We start from the raw sequence: 20,892 nt of genomic DNA on the forward strand, positions 1-20,892 counted from the left end.
ATTTTGCTTAGGAATAACAATTTTGATTGACAATAGTTTTGACTGAGCACATCCTAGTTTAATTTTTTTCTTGAACATATTTTGATCTATCTGCAGAATACATCTTTTCTACTTTTTGGATGTAGACTTACATACCATTTTAGTTATAAATCAATTCATGTTCAATTTTCTTTCTCTTTTTTTTTTTTTTTCAGTATTGGGGGTTAATCCCAGAGCTTCATGCATGCTAGGCAAGTGCTCTACCACTGAGATACATCCCTAGCTCTAGATTTTCATGTCATCAATGTTTTTTGTTTTTTTTTTAATATTTATCTATTTTTTAGTTGTAGTTGCACAGGATACCTTTATTTATATGTGGTGCTGAGGATAGAACCCAGGGCCCTCACACCTGCTAGGTGAGCGCTCTATCACTAAGCCACAACCCCAGCCCTGTCATCAGTGTTTTTAAGACAGTGAAAACAGGCTGCAGTTGTAGCTCAATGGTAGAGTGCTTGCCTAGAATGTGTGAGGCACTGGGTTCGATCCTCAGCAGCACATAAAAATAAATAAATAAAATAAAGGTATTGTGTTCATCTACAAATAATTAAAAAAAAAAAGACAGTGAAAACATTAGCATGATGCTCTTGGAAAGAGCTCAGGAAATGTAAAAATTTCCTATTGACATGAGTCTTAGAATTAGAAATTTCATTTTATTTTTTGATAATGAAACAAAATTATTTTCCAAAGGGAAAAGGAACTACTTCTAACATTATGTGAATATGCATATGTGCTATAAACTTATTGAGTTTAAAAACAATCCAAGTAGGCAGGAGGTTAGGTGCTTTGGTTATATCATGAGATGAAAGGCAGAATATTAGCTAGGTATCTAAAAAGTGACTGGTATCTGTATGTATTTTAAAATAGAGAGTGATGTGTCTTCTGAGGTATATTAAGTAAATTTATCAATGAACAGTGAAGTTATTTGTATATTAAGCTAACCAGCGGTTGAATTAACCTTACCATGAAAGGTTATCTTCTTGACCCAGCCTATAAGTTCAGTGTTTTTGCATGGGTGCTGTTGGTATTTTGGACAGTACTATCTTATGTTTAGCCTTCATCCATCAAATGCTAATTAATGATCCTCACATTGGGACAACCCCAAATGCTCCCATTTACTTTAGACTTCTAGAGGAGAGGGATGCCATTTGTTGCAAAACATGCATGTGGTGCCATCATTTATATGTTAAACAAATATTGAATATTGAAAATACAGAGGCTAAGAGAAAGGTCTTTTTTTTTTTGGCAACAGGGGTTGAACTCAGGGCATCCAACCACTGAGCCACATCACCAGCCCTATTTTGTATTTTATTTAGAGATAGGGTCTCACTGAGTTGCTTAGTGCCTCACTTTTGCTAAGGCTGGCTTTGAACTCGTGATCCTCCTGCCTCAGCCTCTGGAGCTGCTGGGATTACAGGCATGTGCCACTGTGCCCAGCTAGAGTAATATTTTAATAGATTCAGTTCTTGATGTTTTAATGTAATTCCTTTAGTATGAAAATACAGAAACTAGTCTGATATTTCTTTGAGGAACTTATCTGTTCAAAAGCTGCTTGAATAACTCAAATAGGTTTTCTGTACCAATAAAATGTAGTGACCAATAAAATGTACCAATAAAATGTAGCTGTGTGACCTTGAACAAGTGTTGTCATTAACTCTTCCCTCTTCTGCAAGAGGAGGGCAGTGATAATGTCTACTTTGAAGGAATTAAGTACAAAATTGCCTAACATACTGAATGAAATGCTTGTCATTGGGCACTGCACATAGTATATATTCAATAAGTAGTTGTCCTTACCATTTAACAGAATCTCAAGCTTACTGGAGTTAAAATAGGGAAAATTTATTTTAACTCTTTAACTTGATAAATTTCAGGCCAGAATACATTGCAACAGAGACATCAGCACCTTCTAGCAGAGTGTGGTACTGTGGTTCAGTCAAGATTATAAGTGATTAACCCAAAAGAAAGGGAAGTAACATTTGGGGAGCCATGAATGTAGATTCAGGGAATCCCCTGGCATGGAAGGAATTGTCTGCTCCCTTTGTTGAGTTGCCTGTACAGAGAGGAGTCTCTGGGAGCCCAGAAGATTTTGATGATGACTTTCAGTAGTAGCCATTCAACTGTTCCCTATTGGCTATATCTGCCGTTTCAACCAGCTTTATCAGAAATTACTAGAAACTTTCCAACATTGTATTTTGTGTAACTACTTCCTGCAACATGTTGCAAGTCTTTTTTTTCCCCTGTATTTGGGATGGAGCCCAGGGCCTCATGTATGCTAGGCAGGTGCTCTACCCCTGAGCTACATCCCCAGCTCTTGTTTCCAGTTTTTATGGCATCTTGTGTGAAAGGAAGGCTTTCCTTTTACAAATTTATTTCTTGTCAACTGTGGCATGAAAAGAGTGTAGTGGTTTATAAAATGTATCTATTAAAGATTAAATTTTCTTTTATATTTAAGTATATTTATTCAGTGAACTTGAGGTAGTCTTTAATGGGAGATAGAGTATTTATAAATAATGTTGAAAACAAAATATATAAGAGTTAAAATTTGTTTAATGAAGGTGTAAGTTGTGACAGTTTTTAAATCTCATTCCATATGAATCATGGAAATATTCCCTGAAAAGTAAAATTCCCCTTTTAGTTATTGGAAACATTTAAGCAAGTTATAATAAAAGTAAGCCTCTCCCACCATCCCATTTAAGATGCTTATGTTCTGAAGGATGAAATCTTTACATTCAAAGAGGAAATGGTCATTCTTTCTTTCATTTTATGCAGTGTAAGTGATTTCTAGGCAACTAAATTTTAAAATGAATGGCTTATCTGGGCATGGTGGCTTTCATCTATAATCCCAATGACCTGGGAAACTGAGGAAGGACGATTTTAAGTTTGGTCAGCATGGACAATTTAGCCAGATTCTGTGTCAAAATAAAAAATAAAAAGGGCTAAGTATGATGGTGAATGCTTGGGAGGTTGAGAGGCAGGAGGATCACAAGTTTGAGATTAGCTTCATAAACTGAGTGAGACCCTGTCTCAAAATAAAAGGGTCTGGGGATATAGCTCAGTGATAAAGCACCCCTGAGTTTAATCTCCAGTACTGAAATGCATACATAAATAAATAAATAGGGATGGAGATGTAGCTCTGTGGTAGAGTGTCCTTGGGCTAATTCCTCAGTACCCAAATAAATATTTTGTGTTAAATGTTTCATACTGGTCAGTTTCACTAAAAGTTGAAGTGCATATTTGGAAGGCCATGTGATATTTCACTGATACCTGAGGCATCCATTTTCCTTGTGCTTGTTGAAATAAACTGCTTTAGTAAACTTGGTACAGTTGCCCTTTGGTGTCTGAGAGGACTTGGTTCCAAGACTTCTCACTGATTCCCTGGTGGATACCAAAATACAAGGATGCTCAAGTCTTTGTATAAAATGGCATAGTATCTACATACATTACACACGCTTTCCCATATACTTTAAATTATTTCCAGATTAATTATACTGGGTAATATAATGATAAGGATAAGAGTCTGCATATTCAGCACAGATGAATATTTTCATTCCATGGTTGGTTGATGCCTGAGATGAGGAATCTGTGGATATGGAGGCCTAACTAATTATAAAATCTGAAAAGGAAGTTGTTTGCATATTGGCCAGTTTCTAGGCTTAATATATTGTGAAAGATGACTGCATTTCAGAGACTGCAGTATTCTTAAAAGCATTAAAATCAGTTAAGGGTTGGAGCACTTTTTGGGGTGGTGCTGTTTTCTGCAGCCCTGTCATGGGTCAGGCTCGTATCTTCCATTCACAGAGGCAATGCATAGCAGATCTCCTGTTCAGGCTGAGCACCCCCACTTTTTGTGTTGTTGAATAAATTACTACATTATTGTTTTAATTTTACATTTTAATTAATTGTGGTAGGAAAATAATTCATTGTTTTCAAACTCCTAGAACTGAGAGATACAGTATATAAAAAGTCCCTGAGGGGCTGGGGATGTGGCTCAAGCGGTAGTGCGCTTGCCTGGTATGCACCGGGTGCGGGTTAGATCCTCAGCACCACATAAAAATAAAATAAAGATGTTGTGTCCACCGAAAACTAAAAATAAATATTAAAAAACTCTCTCTCTCTTTAAAAAAAAAAAGTCCCTGAGGTTTGGACCCAGGTTTATCTTTCATTTCTCCTTCCCACTTGGCCTGAGGTCAAAATGGATGAAGAGTCCAGGAAGATTGTGAGGATAAAACATGAAAACTCAGACAAGGACTAGTGCTTGATAAGGACTAGTGCTTGATGACAGTGAAGACTGGCAGATTTGAGTTGTATTTCTAAGAAGCAGGGTTAGGGGCATATGTTTTGTGTTATTTAGTCTTCTGTCCCTTGGAGAAGGAACACTGGTCACAAACCTATCTGATATTGTATGTAAGGTTGTACTCTGTTCTTTAATAAATTCCATATACTTTTAGGAAACTATATATTTTTAAATTTTGAGATGTCTCATTAAGTAACCCAGGTTGGCTTTGAACTTGTGATCCTCTTGCCTCATCCTCCCAAGTAGCAAGGATTATAGGCGTTGTGCCACTACACTTAACTGATTTATACATTCTTCCTTTTCTAGTACTGGGGATTAAACTCAAACTTAAGGGTGTTGTACCACTAAGTGACATACACATTCTTTTTTTTTTTTAATTTGAGATCAGGTCTCTAAGGTTTTAAGGGTCTCACTAAACCGAAGAGCCTGGCTTCAAACTTGTGATCCTTCTGCCTCAGTCTTCCAAGTTGGTAGGATTATGGGTGTGTTTAGCCTGCGGCCAGCACAGGCTTCATAAATGAAGGTTCAGCTAAGTGAGAAATCTGAAGGGAGTTTTGAATTAAAGAGACAGGCTCTAATTACCTTTAAACCAGCTCCAGGACGGCTTCCCCCAGCTCCAGCCACCTATTATGGTAGCAGGTAGCAAGGTTTACTGAAGAGGCGAGAGAGAGAGAGAGAGAGAGAGAGAGAGAATCCCATCCAATGAAGATTAAGGAGGGGCAGTGTCCCAAGGTCTGGTGCCATGATTGGGTCTTCCGGGTAGTGGCCAGACGCGCTTCCACACGGACAAGCCCTCGGATCTGAGAAGAGTGGGGAAAACTCTGGACACAAGGATGTGTCTAAGTGCCTCTCGCCCAGCCAGGGAGGTAACTCAAATCACGTGTGAGGATGGCCTTCCACAGGTGTGCACTACTGTACTTGGTTGAATTATGCATTCTTTTTTTTTTTTTTTTGATTTTTTTTTTAATATTTATTTTTAGTTTTTGGCAGACACAACATCTTTGTTTGTATGTGGTGCTGAGGATTGAACTCGGGCCGCATGCATGCCAGGCGAGCGCGCTACCGCTTGAGCCACATCCCCAGCCCTGAATTATGCATTCTTGAGCAAAGCAAGAGTTTACTCAGATTTCATTTTGTTCTATACTTGATTTCATATGTTGTTGTTGACTTTATTTTTTCAGCTTGTTAGTTGTCATCAAAAACATATACAAAGTGGTTTGATATATGTGTCAGTATATGTGTGTGTATATATGGTTTCTAAATTTCGTAGAACAAAAAAGCATTTATGTGTTATAGAACTAAAAATGCTATGTGGTTCTTGATGATGATATGACATTTAGCTATATTTTAATAAGCATATTGACATTTCTTGTCACATTGAACTCACTATATAATCATGAAAATGCCTGTTTTGGAATAGTGGCTCAGAAATCTGGCAGATCATCTGATTTACCTGAAGGGCTTAATAAGAAAAAAGGATAGTCCTGGGCCTCACCCAGTATAGATTCAGGAAATGAGTGAAGGAGCAGAATAGGTTTTTGGATAAACAAAATCTAATCCTCTCATTTTACAAATGAGGAAATTTTTACAGACAGTAATATTCAGAACTGGGGTTAGATCCCAAGGCTTCAGTTTGTCAGTGCAATGCTCTGTCGGTTACACTGTGCTTTGTGAGGTTAGCATTTGGGTTTTCTCTGGCTATCATTCCTAGTGAGATAAAAACTTTGTTGACCAGCCTTGATCCCATGCTTGAGATGTAGCTGCTGTTAATCAGCTTTATTCTTCTGCTTTGTATCATCATCAGGTTTCTTTGTTATAATACCATGTTAATAGCTTTTAAACTTTTCACTGTTTTCAAGTATGAGAGTAATGTGCTAATAAGGGTTTTTTTCTTTGCTGTTGTTTTTGGAATGCATGCTTACATATATAATTCATTTTTTAAAAATTGAGAAACAGGAATCTGCACAAAAAATGAAAATAAAAACATTCATGAGCCACTCCCAAGAGGTAATCATTAACGGCTTTTTAAAAAAAACATAAATTAATGTTTTATGCTTATCTCTATCCTTATTTCCTTTATTAAAGTTGATATAGCTGGGTCAAAGGATATGCACATTTTTAGATAGTGATGATATAGTATTCTAAAACATTTTAGATCTTTTATTAATGATGTCAAATTATTATAGCTTCAACAGTGCTTTTATTTATATAGGTACTGGGGGTTGAACCCAGGGGTACTTTACTCCTGAGCTATATCCCTAGTACTTTAAAAAAGTTTTTATTTTGAGACAGGGTCTTGGTAAGTTGTTTAGGGCTTTGCTAAGTTGCTGAGGCTATCCTTGAACTTGTAATCCTCTTGCTTTAGCCTCCTGAGTTCATGGGATCACAGGCATATGTCAATGCTCCTTGCTTTATCAATGTTTTTAAATGACTTTATAATTTACCAATCAAAATATCTTGCCCTATGTTTGCAAATTAATGGCACATATATGAATGTAAGTGACATCTATTCAGACTGCATCTGTTGTTGTTTTTCAAACAAAAGTGAGTATTTCTTCCTTTGTTACCAAAGTAATACATGTTCATTGTTTTGTTCCATTCTTCATACACAGTATTCAGTCTTTCAGCCTAGATTTGTTAAATTTTTGGTGTTCATTGTTATAATTCTGTTTTCTGTTAAATGTAAAACATAGGACTGAGATAGGCTGGGAGGTTATGGCTGAATTCCCACACAGAAATAAATAGTAATTAGCAAAACCAAAAACTCATGAATAATATGTATAACACAACTGGCTGGGACTTCAGTTTCTGACTGCAGTGGAGTAACTGGTACGCAGATGTGCTTTCCCACCATAAACAACTACAAACGTGGACAAGACATAGGAAGAAACTGCTTCTAGGTAGTGAATAGCGAGCAGTACAAGAACTGAGAGAAAGGAAACAAGTGTGAGCTCTGTAATATCTCCAGCTTTCTTCCTGTACATACATACTCTGCACCATAGTTAGCAAGGGTAAAACCCAAGAAGAGCATATTGATCTTACTGATTTAAGGAGATTAGGTTTGGGGAAGGCTTATCTGGCTAGAATTTGCAAGTCTGATTGTCAGAGACATAAAACCCCAGAAAGTGACATAGGTCTCTCTCTAGGAGGATCAACAGGGTTTTAAACTGAACAATTGCTGGAGCTCACAGGATTGGGACATTCAATAAAATCCCCAGTGGTCAGTAACAAAACTAAATTAGTAAAGTTGAGGGCTCATTTTAACAAAGTTTAAGAACGAGCCTTGAGTAGATCAAGCTGATCCTCATGTCACTTAACTGCCTGTCAGAACAAAGTACAACACTCTTAAAAGGAAGACAGCAAAACCCAGTGATCAACAGTGTAACATTGTGAATTATAGTAGGCTCAATGACTTAACAGAAAACATGAACGTAATGAAGAAAGAAATGGAGAACATTAAAAATGGAACTTATAATGTAGAAAAAGGCACCTGAAGTGAGATACTCACTGGATGAAATGAATGATAGATTAGAGACTATAAAGAAAGGTCAACAAAATAAAATGTAGAGCAAGAGACTATCCAAACTTAATGCAGAAAGAGAGAAACAACTGGAGGAAAACAAACAAGCAAACAAAAAATGAAGCTCAGAGACCTGTAGAATAATATCAAGTGGTTTAAAATGTGATTTTATCTCAAGAGAGGGGAGCATAAAAAATTTTTGAAGAAAATATTGGCTGAAAAAAATTAAAGATTTGATGAAACCTATAAATACAGATCCAAGACACTCAGCAAATTTCAAGCAGGACAAATAATTATTACCTTGGGGTAGGCACATTTTACATCTACCACAGAAAGCATCTATTATTTTAAAAAATATACATTGGACACTGGCAGAATTGAAAATTTCTATTCAGAAGCACCATTAAGAAAAGGTAAGCCACAAATTGAGAGAAAAATATGTAAATGTCTGTGTAGTTTGGATATTTAGTGTCCCACAAAATTCCATGTGGACAGGCTTGGTCCCAGCGTGGCACTGTTGGGAGGTGGTAGGAAATTTAAGAGGTTGCCAGGGGTACACACCTGTAATCCCAATGGCTTGGGAGGCTGAGGTTCAGAGCCAGTCTCAGCAAACTCGAGGTGCTAAGCAACTCAGACCCTGTCTCTAGATAAAATACAAAATAGGGCTGGGGATGTGGCTTAGTGGTCAAGTGCCCTGACTTCAATCCCCAGTAACCCTTGCTGCCCACCCCCCCCCCAAAAAAAAAAATCAAAAAAGAAGAAATTAAGAGATGATGCTNGTCTCTGACTCTTCCCAAATTTTGACAAAAAAAAAAAAAAGAAAAAGAAAGAAAATTTAAGAGATGATGCCTTGTTGGGAGGCTTTTAGCTCATGGGGTATCTGTGAAAAACTATGCCCCTTTCATACCTTTTCTTTCTTTTTCTATGTGGCCACAGGTGAGTGCTTTTGCTCTACCACATGCTTCCGCCATGATCCACTGCATCACCGTAGCCCTGAAAGTAACGTGGCCAACCAGTGATCATAGACTGGCACCTCCAAAACTGAGCCAAAATAAACCTTTTGTTTTTCTAAGTTGATTATCTCAGGTGTTTGTTTGTTTGTTTGTTTTATAGTACTGGGGATTGAAACCCAGAGCTTTGTGCCTGTTAGGCAAGTGCTCTACAACTGAGTTGTACTCCTAGCCCACAGGTATTTGTTGTAATGGCATAAAGCCTACTAGTACCATGTATGTATATCACAAAGAAATTGTATCAGTATACAATTTCTACAACTCAGTAATAAGTCACCTTATTATTATTATTTTTTTAAATTGGGCAAAAGACTTGAAAAGAGACTGCACAAATGAAGATCCAAAATGGCTAATATCATGGAAAGGTACTGAACTTCATTATTATGAAAATGCAAGGTATCCCTGCAGCCCTGGAATGGCTAAAAATGAAAAGACTGAGAACCCTAAGTGCGAGTGAGCATGTGGAACAACTAGAGCTTGCATACCTTGTAAGGAATATAAAATGTTAGAATCTCTACTTAGAAATTCTGTTCCTAGAATTTTACCCAGGAGAAATGGAAATACATCTTTACAAAAAAAACTTTGTAGAGGAATGTTCAGAGTGCCTTTGTTCCTTTTTTTTTTTGGCACTGAGGATTAAACTCAGGGGCACCCAAACACTGAGCCACACCCTTTTTTATATTTTATTTAGAGATAAGAGTCTTGCTAAGTTGTTAGGGTCTTGCTAAATTGCTGAGGCTGGCTTTGAATTTGGTGATCCTCCTGCCTCAGCTTCCCAAGCCATTGGGATTACAGGTGTGTTCCACCATGCCTGGCAGTGCCTTTGTTCTTAATGGTACCAAATTAGTAACAATTCAGATGACCATCAGTAGCTGAACAGATAAATTGTAGTATATTCATGCAGTGCTGTTCTAAGCAATAAAACTTAATGAAGTACTGATATACACAACATGGACAAATATCAAGGACATGCTCAGCAGAAGCAGCTAGATAGAGAAAAATACATGATGTATGCTTCCATTAACAATGAAATTTTAGATCATATAAAACTAATCTGTGGTGACATAAAGCAGATCAGCATTTGTCCAGAGCTGGCAGTTGGGCAGGGATTGATGGGGCTAGATGTGAGGGAAGGTTTTGAGATGTTAGAAATGATAGACTTTTTTTTCTTCAATACTGGGGATTGTACCCAGGGTCTCAGTTTAGCAGTGGTTACACAGATCTATATGTATGCCAAAAACTAATTGAACTCTTGGATATATGATTGTATGTAGATTATATTTAAATAAAGTCGATTTAAGAAATAAATTGGGAAGTGAAAGGAGCCCACCAGTTATGAGTTAAGTAATTTATATATTATTAAGTTTCACATTGTTTATCCAAGAATATTCAACAAAGACATTTTGACACTCTGTCATGCCAGCTTCTATGCCATATATTGAGAGAATACCATAGTGAGCAAAAACTACATGATTTCTACTTTATTTAGAAGGCAGATATTAGTAAAAAGTGTTCTATAGAGAATGTGCTATAAGAATATATAATATCACCCTTAGCATATAATATATAGTCTCATCTAGTATATAACCTGCTACATAATATATATCATCTGAGGTATTTTCTGTGCCTTGGTTTCTTTGTAATTACTATCCCTCTCATGGGGTTGTTTTAATAAGTTAATGAATTAATATATGGGAAGTACTTTGGTGAAGTAGCTAGGAAGCATCTGATCAGTATTGGTTGCTGCCTTTAGAATATTTGACGATCTTAATTGTCTGGTGTTGCAGAGGTACACCTAGGCTAGCTCAGGGAACACTGGATTAGGACCAAGGTTAGGGAAAGGGATGATGAGCTAGCTAGAAGTGTTAGGTGCTTTTGAGACATAAGAGTGGAAAGGTAGTCAGTGGCTGATATCGTTGGGGTACAGTTCTTTTTGTTGCAGGAGAGCCCAGGCTGACAATACAGTTTGGGAGTGTCCAGCATTTAGCCTGGAATTGCCTAGGGTATAGAGAAAACCAACAGGAGAGAAACACATTTACACATTTGCACAAGGGAGGAATGTAGATTTGAGTCTGAGTCTTAAGAACCCCAACCTTTAGTCAGTGTGCCTATTTGATAATTTTTTCTTCTGTTTAGCATATGATGTATCTGCATTTATGTTTGATTTCAAAAATACAAGATGAAGCAAAAGGAAATAGTTAGCAATAAAAACAAGTAATTTGGCTGGGCATGGTGGTGTGTGCCTGTAATCACAGTTGTTCAGGAGACTGAGGCAGGAGGATTGTGAGTTCAAAGCCAGCCTCAGCAAAAGTGAGGCGCCAAACTTGCTATCTCTAAATAAAATATTAAAAAAAGGGCTGGGGATGTGGCTCAGTGGTTGAGTGCCTCTGAGTTCAATCCCTGGTACCAAAACAAAATCAAACAAACAAACTCCCCCACAAAACCAAGTCATTTGAAGCAGTGGAGGTGTTCAGGTTCTTTTTAAGTTCCTAACCATTGGCCACTTATTTTGACTCTTTCCTCGCATCTGAGAGAAAAAGGGAAATGTGTTAAGCAACATGGATTTTATTTTCTCAGCCTCCCCACTCCCCAAATAGTACAGTGTATTCCCAAATAGTAAAATGTATCCCCAAATAGTAAATTATATCTACATTTTATTTGCAACTAAGTTAAATTATTCTTAAATTTCAAGAATTTTTTTAAAAATGTGACACATGTAAGAGTTTAACTGTGGACATTGTGTAAGGCTCTGGGTTCTATCCTCAGCACCAAAAAAAAAAAAAAAAGCTTGGGGTGGGGATAATGTGATAAGTGCATGATAGTGGCATTCATAACGTATAAGTAAACAGGATATTTCCCTCCTGGGACACTGGGGAGAGCCTGAGAACGAGAATGTGTTAGGGACGTAGTTAATACAGTTACCTCCAAAAAGATCTAGGTCATCATTTTATTCATTCCTTCCAACAGTTGTGTAAAGAGGTTTGTGGAATTTCCATTTTGCACATGAGAGGACTTACAAGGGAGTAGAGTAAGGGTTTTAACTCTTGTGAGACTCCAAAGTTTTTGGGTTCTTCTATGATCTGACAGGTTAGGTCCCTTGAATCTCTAAATTTTTTTTTTTTAAATCTTTTTGTGTGAAGTAACCATTGTTCCTTTTAGGACGTAGGATAGTTTTGGATGCCAGGTTCTGGACTATTTTAGAAATTTAGAAATTGTGGGTGAAAATAGAAGAGTCAGACACTTTTATGTAGCAGAATCCATTAGACTTCCAGGGTACTCTGAACTTGGAACTGAACAGGGTGAAGGGGTTCCAGGTTGCTTGTGGATCTCTCTTCAAATGGAAGACCTCAGGCATATGTGACTGCAGAGCATTCCTCTTTCCTAACCTGACACAGTAAAGAGAACATGGCCTTTATAGTCAAACACAACTGGATTTGAATCCCATCTGCCAGATGTGTGGCCTTAGATAAATTACTAATCTCTGAGTGTCTCATAGGGTGGTTGTAGGAATTAACTAAGGTAATTCATGAGAAATGTGTAGCACAGTACCAAACATAAAGGGCATATTTATTTATTTATTTATTTGTAGTATGGTGGTACTGGGAATTGAACCCATGTGTGAACTACCATTGATCTACATCCCCAGCTCTTTTTTTACTTTTTATTTTGAGACAGGGTTTCACTAGGTTGCTGAGGTTGACCTTGAAATTTGCTATCTTCCTACTTCAGCCTCCCAAGTTGTTGGGGTTATAGGATACACCGCTGCATCCATCTTATTACAGTCTTTGAAACAGGTGCAGTTTAAATAATAAAACACTGCTGTCAGGGAGAATTGCAACACGTGACTTCATTACCTGTCATTTATTGGGGAGGTATAAAAATGTATTTCAACAGAGCTAGTTGTATAAAGTAAATACATAAAAGCTCAGTTTTTCCAAAAACCATAGTCACTTTGAAGATCTGGATTACTAACAGAAATTTAAAGATGCCATTGGATTCTCTTGATAAACTGAGGAATTTAAAATACTGTGATTGGTGTTGAGCTAAATAGCTAGATTTGGTTAAGTGCAAGAGTATTAGATAAAGGAAACTAGAGATAGGGAAATAGCTAAGGCCAAAGTAGTCAAAGGAAAGTGAAAAGGGTACCAGTTGTTGGAGCAGTTTTGGTGAAGTGACCTAAATGTGGTGGAGCACAGAAACCAGATGACAGGAAGGCAGCAGATAGGTCCACAACATTTCATCAGGAATTAATTATAAAAGGCAACTTCCTGAATAGGTTTTGGAGTTAGTATAGGTGTAGTCTAAGCTCCTATCCTTTAGCATTGTTAAATATATGCAACATTATTAAATATATGGACCCTAAAGGAGGATTAACTTGATAGATTATTCTGTTCTCTGAATATGCCACTTGATAGTTCACTAACATTTTATAGTTTATAAATTGTACTAAGCAGTGTTATATTTTAACTCATAAATTAATTACATTCTTATAACAGTTTGAGATTTAAAAAAACATTTCATATACAGAAAAATTCAAATATTGCAAATTAGCAGACATCCACACATCTACTACTTAGATTTAATAGCTATTAACATTTTGCCATGTTTGCCCCAGATTGATTGATCATCCATTCATCCAGGAGGAGGTAGGGATGGATCCTTCCTTCCCTCCCTGAACTCAGTGTCTTGGGCATGTTAGGCAAATGTTCTACCACTGAGCTACATCCACAGTCAAATCTTTTTCTTAAATAAAATCCTGAATTCCTGGAATTACAGGTGAGTGTCACTGCATGTGGTTTAAGTTTACTTTAATGATACCATACATAATAAGTAGACAGGTTTACTTTCATTAAAGTGGGCTACTGAGATTATGAAAGTTCATTATGATTAACTATATTTTGAAGAAAATTTATTAAGTCTTTTCCCATTCATTATCTGATTTTGTTCTTAGGACAGATATATATTCAATTTACAGACATGGAGTCCAGTTTCAGGAGAGGTTAAATGAGCAGTAGTGGTAGAGAGCTTATGATGGTTCTCCTGTAGGCAATTAGATTGGAAAATGATACCGCAATGTTATCATTTTTATGAGTTATTTTATGTTGTATTTTTTATCTACTTCGATTCTGTGTAGATTTATATTTTACCCACTCCCTCCTGTGTGTGTTTGGGGAGGGGAGGAAGAGGAAGGAAAAAAGATTGTAGAAGAGGGTTGGATGTATTTTAATGGGAGTCTTTGGGTAGAAGGATCCACAGCTGCTTCTGTAACTCAGCTTCAATAGTGTTTTTACTCCTCCCCACAACCTTGTATTTGAACAAAACCAGGTAGGTTAGCAAGACACTTTTTTTTTTTCTTCAAATGTTTGATGGTAACTAAGAACATATTGGAGATTTGAGGAGATTCCTTTAGGTTGAATATGGATAATCATCAATTTGACTACTTTGCGGGATTTTCTAAATTAATGTGGCAAATTTATTTGGTCACTACTATTCAAATGCACTGATTCAATTAAGTCTTTCTCGGGTTGATTATGCATAGCTTTAATTTTTTTTTCATTTTGTTTATATGTGTTAAATTTAAGGGAAATCTATAAATTTGTGACCCTTGGATTTGGTTGAATGAAAACTTCTGACTGGTATTTTGGGTAGTCTCACTTCTTGAATAATTTCTATTTAGGATGTTATATAATGTTGAAAACATTAAGTAATTCATATATTAGGTCTTTTTGCCCTTTGGTTCTGGGGATTGAACCTAGGTCTTCATACATGCTAGGTAAGCACTCTGTTATTGAGTCATATCCCCAGCCCCCTATATTAGATCTTTATCATCTTTTTTTTTAGTGTCACAAATAAATCACAGATGTATTTACTTCCAGATAAGTAAATTTGCTTGATATTATATGCCAGTGTTAGATTACTTTTGAAACAGGTTTGTGCTAGCTTTTTGTCACTGTGACAAAATACTTGAAAGAATCAATTTAAAGGGAAGAAAGGTTTATTTTGGCTCATGGTTTCAGAAGTTCCAGTCTGTGGTCACATGGCCCCGTTGCTTTGGACTGTGGTGGTGCAATATATCATGGAAGGAACACATGGCAAAGTAGGACTGATTAGCTCATAGCCGTGAGAAGCAAAAAGGGAGAAGCTAGGCATAGTGGCGCATGCCTATAGTCCCATCTACTTGGGAGACTGAGGTGGGAGAATTGCTTGAATCCTGGAGTTTGAGGCTAGCCTGGGCGACATAATAAGACACCAGTTTAAAGAGTGAGTGAGGGAGGGAGTGGCCAGAGTTCTATGTCTACGAATGACATAACTTTCTCCAGTTAGGCCCAGTAGCACCTTGGGCTGTGGGCCAAATCTTTAACACATGGGTTTATGGAGTACATTTTAGATATAAACTTTATCATTTATCCTGTGACTGAAACATTTTAGAAATGAATGATATTAAATATACTTTTGTGTGTTTGCTTTGTTTTACATTATAGCTTCTTTATTGATTTCCAAAGAAGTTCCTGGTAATAAACATGACTGAATTCTGGCTTATATCTGCTCCTGGGGAGAAAACCTGTCAGCAAACATGGGAGAAACTGCATGCAGCGACTTCGAAGAACAATAACCTTGCTATTTCTTCCAAGTTCAACATTCCTGACTTAAAGGTAAAGCTGCACTGTGTAAGAGTATAATCAGGAGTGTAGTCAAAGTGTTTGGAATCAGGAGGGGCCAATTCTTTCTTTTGGTAGAAATGAGATACCCAGTTCCTTCAGTAGAAAACCCTCTGTAGTTAATCTAGTTTCGTTTCTTTGAGATGTTGTAACTACCCAAACTAAATAACAATTTTTTTCTTGCTAGACTTTTTTGTGCTTTTTGAAATATGATTTTCAGAGTTGAAAATCTTAGTAATATATATGTATGTATGTATATACACATATATATAATTTTTTAATAGTTGTAGATGGACAGAATGCCTTTATTTTGTTTGTTTATTTATATGTGGTGTTAAGGATTGAACCCACTGCCTCACACATGTTAGGCAAGAGCTCTGCCATTGAGCTATAGCCCAAGCCCAGAATTAATTTTTCTGTTAATTGATATTCTGCTAACACAGTAAATATCTTACTATAGCACCTACTTAATCATATTTGCCAAATCTAACCTCATTATTTAATCCATTTAATCTATTTACAATTCTATTCTGATCTGATCTACTGATGCTAGAGCAGTAATCTAGCAGCTTCAGTGTGAAACAGGCTGCCAGTAGTCAGTTGATGAAGCTGCTAGTAATTGGTTTAATGAACTTTTGTTAAGAATGGTGATATTTACATTTTGCTAGTTAACTAAGTAAGGTGGTCATATACAGTATTCATTTAAGACTTACTGAACATATTCAGCGTTTGATATTTTTTTTGGAGTTTGGATTCCATTTGGACAGGATGTTTCTTCCAAAATAGGATCTTTTGCATGCAATTTTGCATAGAGATTCAATTATAGATCCTCAGATGCACATCCATGGACCTTCTGCTAAGGGTCCTTGTTGTAGAGCAGGACTTCAAATGACCAACTGTCACTGGACAGTACAGGTGTAGGCATACCTTGAAAAGTCTTCACATCCTAAATGGTGCTTGTACCCATGAATCAGAGGATTCGTTGTATGTATAAATAGATTTGAAATGTCTGACAAATATCTTTTTAGTACACTTGCATGTTATAAAATAAAACATGAAGAATTTAAGATTTGTGGGCCCTTTAAATCAAGATATTGTATAATCTTGTAAAAAGGGTGGGTAGGGATGAAAGCTAAATAATAAAATGCCATCTTTCCCTTCCAGGTTGGCACACTGGATGTCTTGGTTGGCCTGTCAGATGAACTGGCTAAACTGGATGCATTTGTAGAAGGGTAATGTACATATATGCACGGGGTAGTACAAAATGAGAGACATTATCATGCTACCTGGACATTGGATTTGTTATCACATATATACTCTGTTTATAGAAATGGTTTTAGAAAATAATGAGTTTTTTTCTTTATAAAGCAATTTTGTGAAGATACAGTTTATGTACAAGAAAATATACCGGTTTGAAGTATGAAAATAATAATATTCTTTTTAATATCTTTATTGAGATAATTTACATGTCATATAGTTTACCTATTTAAAGTGTACACTTCAGTTATGTTAAATACATTCACAGAGATGTGTTACCAATATCACAGTTTTAAAACATTTTTATTGGGCTGGGGATGTGGCTCAAGTGGTAGCGCGCTCGCCTGGCATGCGTGCGGCCCGGGTTTGATCCTCAGCACCACATACAAACAAAGATGTTGTGTCCGCCGATAACTAAAAAATAAATATTAAAATTCTCTCTCTCTCTCTCTCTCTCTCTCCTCCCCCTCTCTCATTCTCTCTTTAAAAAAATAAAATAAAACATTTTTATCGCCCTCCCTCCTTCAATAAAACATCCTGTTCCCATCAGTAGTCACTCTCTGTCCACCACCCACTGATCTACTGTCTGACATTATAGATTTGCCTGTTCTGTGTGATTGTTTTTTTTTTTTGGGGGGGGGGCAGTGCTAGGGGTTGAACCTGGGGGTACTCTACCATTGAGTTATATCCCCACGGTGCTACTCCCCACCCACTCCTGCTTTTATTTTTTTTGTTGTGCTGAGGATTGAATCCAGGACATGCTAGGCAAGCACTCTACCATTGAGCTACATCCTCAGTACTCCTGGTCTGTTTTAAAATTTTTTTATTTTGAGATAGGATCTTGTCAAAGTTGTCCAGGTTGGCCTTGAACCTGTTACCTTCCTGCCACAGCCTCCCAAGTTTGGGGTTACATTATGTACCACTGCACCTGGTTAAGACTGGCTTTTTTGTTTAGCATAATGTTTTGAAATTTTAGCCATGTTATAGCAAATATCAGCATCTCATTTCTTTTTATTATCAATTCTATTATCATCAAATAATATTATCAAATAATTGATTTGATATTAATCCACTCATCAGTTAATTGGACATTTAGTTTGTTTCTTCTTTTTGGTTTACATGAACAATATTGCTATGAACACTTGCATGCAAAGTTTTTGTGTGTTCAGTGTTTTCATTTGTCTTAGATATGTACCTAGAAGTGGAATTTCTGTGTCACTTGGTTCTTTTTTTTTTTTTTTAATATTTTTTAGTTACAGATGGACACAATATCTTTATTTTGTTTATTTTATTTATTTTTTTTAAATGTGGTGTTGAGGATCAAATCTATGCCTCACATGTACGAGGCAAGCTGTCTGCCACTAAGCCACAACCAGAACCCTACTTGGTTCCTTTTTGAAGAACTGCCATATTGTTTTCCAAAGTGGCTAGATTTTTTTTGTATTTTCAACATCAGTGTTTAAGGGTTGTAATTTCTCCATGTTGCTACTATCAGTCTTTTTGATTGTATCCATCCTAGTGGGTATGAAGTAGTGTCTCATTGTATTTTTGATTTGCACTTCCCTGATGACTAATGATAAATGTTGAGTTTCTTTTCATGTGTTTATTGGCCATTTATTTTTCTTCTTTGGAAATGTCTATTTGGATCCTTTGCCCATATTTAATTGGCTTATTTTTCTTTTTATTATTGAGTTGTAAGTGTTCTTTACATATTCTAAATACAAGTCCTTTGTGAGATATGACTTGCTAATAATTTCTCCCAATCTGTGTGTTGTCTTCATTCTCTTTTTCTTTCTTTTCTCCTCCTCCGCCTTCCCCTCTTGTCTTCCTGCTTCTTCCTCCTCTTCCCCTTCTCCCCCTCACCCTCCCCTTGTTCCCCTCTATGGAGATTGAACACAGTGATACTCTACCACTGAGCCACATCCCTAGTCCTTTCTGTTTTTTATTTTGAGACAGGGTCTCAATAAGTTGCTTAGGGCCTTGTTAAGTTGATGAGGCTTGTCTGGAACTTGTGATCTTCCTAACTCAGTCTCCTGAGTCTCTGATATTACAAGTGTGCACCAGCCCCTTTTTATTTTTTATTTAAAGACAGGGTCTTGCTAAGTTGCCCAGGTTGACCTCAAACGTTTGACCCTTCTGCCTTAGCTTCCTGAGTGGCTGAGATTACAGGTGCACACCACTCCACCTACCTTGTCTTTACTTTGTTGATTTTTGTTCTAGAAAGCACAAGAATTTTTAATTTTGATGAAGTCCAATTTATCTACTTTTGTTACTTGTGTTTTTGGTGTCATATCTAGAAAACAGTCACAGTATACATCTGTGTTTTTTTTCTAGAGTTTTATAGTTATAGCTTTGATCCATTTTGAGTTCATTTGTATAGATGGCTTGAGATAGAGCTACCACTTCATTCTTGAGTTTGTGGACACCTAGTTGTCCAACAGTGGTAGAGTGTTTGCCTAGCATGTCTTGGATTTGATACCCAACAATGCAAGGAAAAAAAAATTAGGGACTAGTGTGTATCTCAGTGATAGTTGTCCAGGCACCATGTGAATTATCTTGGCACATTTCCTGAAAATCAGTTGAACATAATAATGAGGGCTTATTTCTGGACTCTCAGTTCTGTTTTATTGATCTGTTGTTTTTATCCTTTGCTATTACTGCATTATCTTGATTATTGTGGCTTCATAGTAAGTTTTTAAATCAAAGTGTGAGTTCTCTTCTTTTCAAGATTGTTCATTCTTGGTTTCTTGCATTTTCAAATGAATTTTAGGATTGCTACATCAAGTTTCTGTGAGTCATCTGGAATTTTGAAGAGAATTGTGTCTAGTCTGTGATTCAATTTGGGGTATATTGCCATCCTAACAATGTTGTCTTTGATCCATTTTTTTGAAGATGCTGATACTTCTGTCTGCAGAATTTAGTTATAACTATTTAATATAATGCTTATTCCATAAGCCCTATATTCCCCTTACTACTTAATTTCTAGTTTCATATGCTACTTATAATACTTAAAGTGACATTAATGTGTACAAATAATATATAATACATGTCAGCTGTATTCTTGTCAAATCTGTAAAACAATAAACATTACATGTTGACTGTTTGAAGAGCTTACCGTTAATTATAACTTCAATTATAATATAGTTTTGAGTCTAACCCTCAATTAAAATAACTTTAAGGGGCTGAGGATGTGGCTCAAGCGGTAGCGTGCTCTCCTGGCATGCGTGTGGCCCGGGTTCGATCCTCAGCACCACATACAAACAAAGATGTTGTGTCTGCTGAAAACTAAAAAATAAATGTTACAAAAATTCTCTAAAAAAAAAAAAAAAGTTAAAAAAATAACTTTAAAAACTGCAAAATTCCTAAAAATTTTTAGGCTTAGTGAAATAGAACACACCCTACACCCTCTTTGTGTATTTGTGTGAGAGAATGTGTGTATTTACCACCTATTGCCCCAATGCTTACATAGCACTTGAACCCAAACCCTCTATGGTGGGGAGACTAATACCCCCTAATTTAAGTATAACTTCAACTATAATGAAGTTTCTAGTGTAATTCTCAAAGCAACTTTACAAACTGCAAAAATTTTGAAGATTTTTAGGTTTAGTGAAGTAGACCATCTCCTTATATATATATTTTCTTACCAATTTTTCCCCAATACTTACATAGCAATCAGAGACAAAATTAATTACAACTTCATGCAACTGTATTTATTCTGATAGTTAATATAGCTAATTCATTAAAGTAAAGCATGAAAACATTTAGATGAGTATTTTAACATAAAATTTTAGTCCCGGCCTTTTAATTAATTTATACTAGAATTATACATGCAGTGAGAATGCTGTCTATATCAAAGAGAGAAAAGGAGCAAGTTTCAAGTCCACTATCGTAGTAGCTCATAACACCTTATTGAACCACATCTATGTGGGATATAGTAGTGATTAAAATTAAGCAATATGGGGCCAGGGTTGTAGTGGTGGAGTGCTTGCTTAGCATGTGTGAGGCACTAGGTTTGATCCCTGGCACCACATAAAAATAAACAAATAAAATAAAGGTATTGTGTTCATCTACAATTAAAAAAATATTTTTAAAAAATTAAGTAATATGAACAAAAGT

General features: G+C 36.4%; 1 protein-coding gene across 2 annotated transcripts in view; it reads left to right on the forward strand.

The window, feature by feature from the left end:
- Atp6v1c1 (ATPase H+ transporting V1 subunit C1) overlaps positions 1 to 20,892 on the forward strand; it is a 50,773-nt gene that overhangs the window by 3,066 nt on the left and 26,815 nt on the right. For both annotated transcript variants that reach the window (XR_007347147.1, XM_015486354.2), the window contains exons 2-3: positions 15,343 to 15,513; positions 16,684 to 16,751. Coding sequence is in view for 1 of the 2 variants with exons in the window: in XM_015486354.2 (XP_015341840.1) it covers positions 15,382 to 15,513; positions 16,684 to 16,751 (200 nt within the window). In the remaining variant the exon portion in view is untranslated. The remainder of the gene's footprint in view (positions 1 to 15,342; positions 15,514 to 16,683; positions 16,752 to 20,892) is intronic.

Source organism: Marmota marmota, unplaced genomic scaffold (assembly GCF_001458135.2).
Source record: "Marmota marmota marmota unplaced genomic scaffold, marMar, whole genome shotgun sequence".
Lineage (NCBI taxonomy): Eukaryota > Metazoa > Chordata > Mammalia > Rodentia > Sciuridae > Marmota > Marmota marmota.